This window comes from Diprion similis, chromosome 2 (genome assembly GCF_021155765.1).
Source record: "Diprion similis isolate iyDipSimi1 chromosome 2, iyDipSimi1.1, whole genome shotgun sequence".
Classification (NCBI taxonomy): Eukaryota; Metazoa; Arthropoda; class Insecta; order Hymenoptera; family Diprionidae; genus Diprion; species Diprion similis.
Window position 1 is genome coordinate 22,165,270 of NC_060106.1, and position 2,350 is coordinate 22,167,619.

The 2,350-nt window shown below is 44.5% G+C and overlaps 1 protein-coding gene across 1 annotated transcript; it reads right to left on the reverse strand.

Annotated features, from left to right (window-relative positions):
- On the reverse strand, nucleotides 1-1,877 carry LOC124413163. The gene is made up of 3 exons (XM_046893557.1): nucleotides 1,730-1,877; nucleotides 1,190-1,585; nucleotides 1-443 (listed from the first exon to the last, which is right to left on the reverse strand). Exons 1-3 carry the CDS (start codon nucleotides 1,850-1,852, stop codon nucleotides 57-59), a joined length of 906 nt encoding a protein of 301 aa, XP_046749513.1. The 5' UTR covers nucleotides 1,853-1,877; the 3' UTR covers nucleotides 1-56.
- Between the last annotated feature and the right edge of the window lie 473 nt (nucleotides 1,878-2,350).

A 2,350-nucleotide genomic window follows, 5' to 3' on the forward strand; every position in this document is an offset into this window, starting at 1 on the left:
CGCAACGCAGCATCATCGAAATGTGTTCAAAATTGAATGACGGCTCTTGACTCGACTCAGTATTTGCGCTTAGCAGCCTCTTCCGAAAGGATCTGAACCTTTCGTTGAACCTGATCCTTCGGCACGGTTGGGAAGTAGGTTTGAAACACGGGGACGAGTTGGTCCTCCGGTACCGGTTCTTCCCACGTGTATCCCGAGCTGTTCCTGAAGGTGATCTTGTCGTCAACTACGCGGAGGACGTAGTCGTAGTCCCTGTTGAAGTCCGGGACATCCGGGATGGCCGATGACCCCGGCTGCGGGTAGCGGACGGCCGTGACGCCGGCGACGAGCCAATCCTCCTGAAAAAGCTCCTCGACTGGGCCTTTGAACGCTTCCGCAGGACTCGTCTGCAACGCCACCTTGTCGTACGTCGCGAATCGTGTCCACGTATCGCTGTCCGCATCCTGCGTGGATTTTAGCACCGATTAAGAATATGCCGGGTATAGTAGTAGTGGAGTCCAGTCAAAGAAATGTTGCAACAATGGTTGAACTTTGTTTGACCCGTTCTACTATTTTTTTGCCGAGAAATTCATATTGAGCATCGCTGATCCTATTTTTAAATAAATGAGACAAATTGTGATATCCAATAACGTATTTCTTGTTGAACCTCAAGCTCAACAGCTGTAAATTAATAAGATTCTATGCATTCGATATTTTTCTTTGAATGAGTTATTTTTTATTAGAATCAAACGAACTGTGGAATTATGTGAATTCCCTAACGTTGTTAATAACAAGGTGTTGACAATTAAAATTCAGTTTTTAAACTTTCTCATCTATATCACAGTGACTTTCGTGACCCGAATTCAACTTGATCAACTTCAGTTGCCCCGTTTAGCTTTAGCTTAGTTAATTTTTAGCTCGACATATTTTTTATCAAACTATACGTCCCACACGAGCTTAAACATTGCCGTAGTAACAAGAGGTTAGTAGATAAATTTTCCGAGGACCTTCAAAATCCATCAAACCGTTACAGATTTGCTCGAAAAACTCGACGCTGATTGAAATCAGCCTTTCCATCGGTGATGATTTCTTTTCATAAGAGAGACTTCAGGATTCATTAACAATTCCACATAAACCCAGGACAGTTCTGACAATTTTCAGCGATAAAAACCACAACGCAAGTCGAAATCGGCGGCTGTTCCGTTCGTACCTTGTGCTCGCTGTGCCATTGTCCGCATTCTTCGATGAATCTGTAAGTCAAAGTGACGTCAGTCGCCGTATAGGGAAGGTGGTCGAGGGGAACAGCCTTGAAGACGGGGTAACCAGAGCCGACATCGACGAGGTGAAGATCGCCGAGTTTCCCCAGGTCTCGAACCAAGATGGCGCAATGATTTCCGAAGCGTCTCGGCCTCTTGTTGTTGGACTTTGGGGGATGTGCGATGCTCGCCGCCACGAAGTCAACCTTGTAGCTGAGCGCTTCGAGCAAAATTTTGAGGAACCAATTGTTGTGGATGTTCAGCCCGCCCTTCAAGCTGATACCATTCTCTATCACCACCTGCTCAGTCGGAAAGCGTTGCTCGGGGGGAAGAATGCTCGTAGAAATGTTCTGCAAGTCGATGATACAAGGATGCAATCGGAAAAATGGAATCGGCAAAAAGCGATCAAGCGAACCTTGTCGAAAACGGTGCTTCGTCAAAGGTTTTCACATCTGAACGGCTGCGTCGAGGACCCAAAAGTCCGGTGAACTCACCTGGAACGGTACCTTCTCGAAGAAGGCTCTGACGATTTTGTTCAGCAGGTCAGATTTGTCCTGGACAAATTCTACGGACAGTGTATCCTTGACAAAGGCTTTGGCTGCTGCGACAGGATCCATTTTTTCGTTTACACTGTTTAAACGCTTTTTTACTCAGCCGCTTAAATAGATTTTCGATAAGTTAAGCTTCTGTTAAATAAGAGTGATTAGATTAGACGGTCATCAGCCAATCGGAGTCCCGATGGTTAAGCCGTAGTCGTTACTTCAGATTCGTCCAGTAACCTCCGTGTTATTATAACTCGACCCCGTAGATCCCGTGTTGGCAATCTGGTTTCCGGCAGGAGTAGGCATATCGTTTTCGGAAAATTTGAATTTATAATAATTGATTGGCATTCCAAGAATATTTTAACACCTTCACTGGAAACATATTCATATGAGTGAAAATATGCTTTTTCCTGCTGCATTTGGGGATTTTCGAAAGTTCTTTGACAGCCGATAAGTCAGATCATAATGAATTATTCAAATCCATTGATCACCATTCTCGGTCGGTATGCTAAAATATTTTCAGACATCAATAGAATATACACAGAAATCCATAAATTCGATGGAAAGACCGAT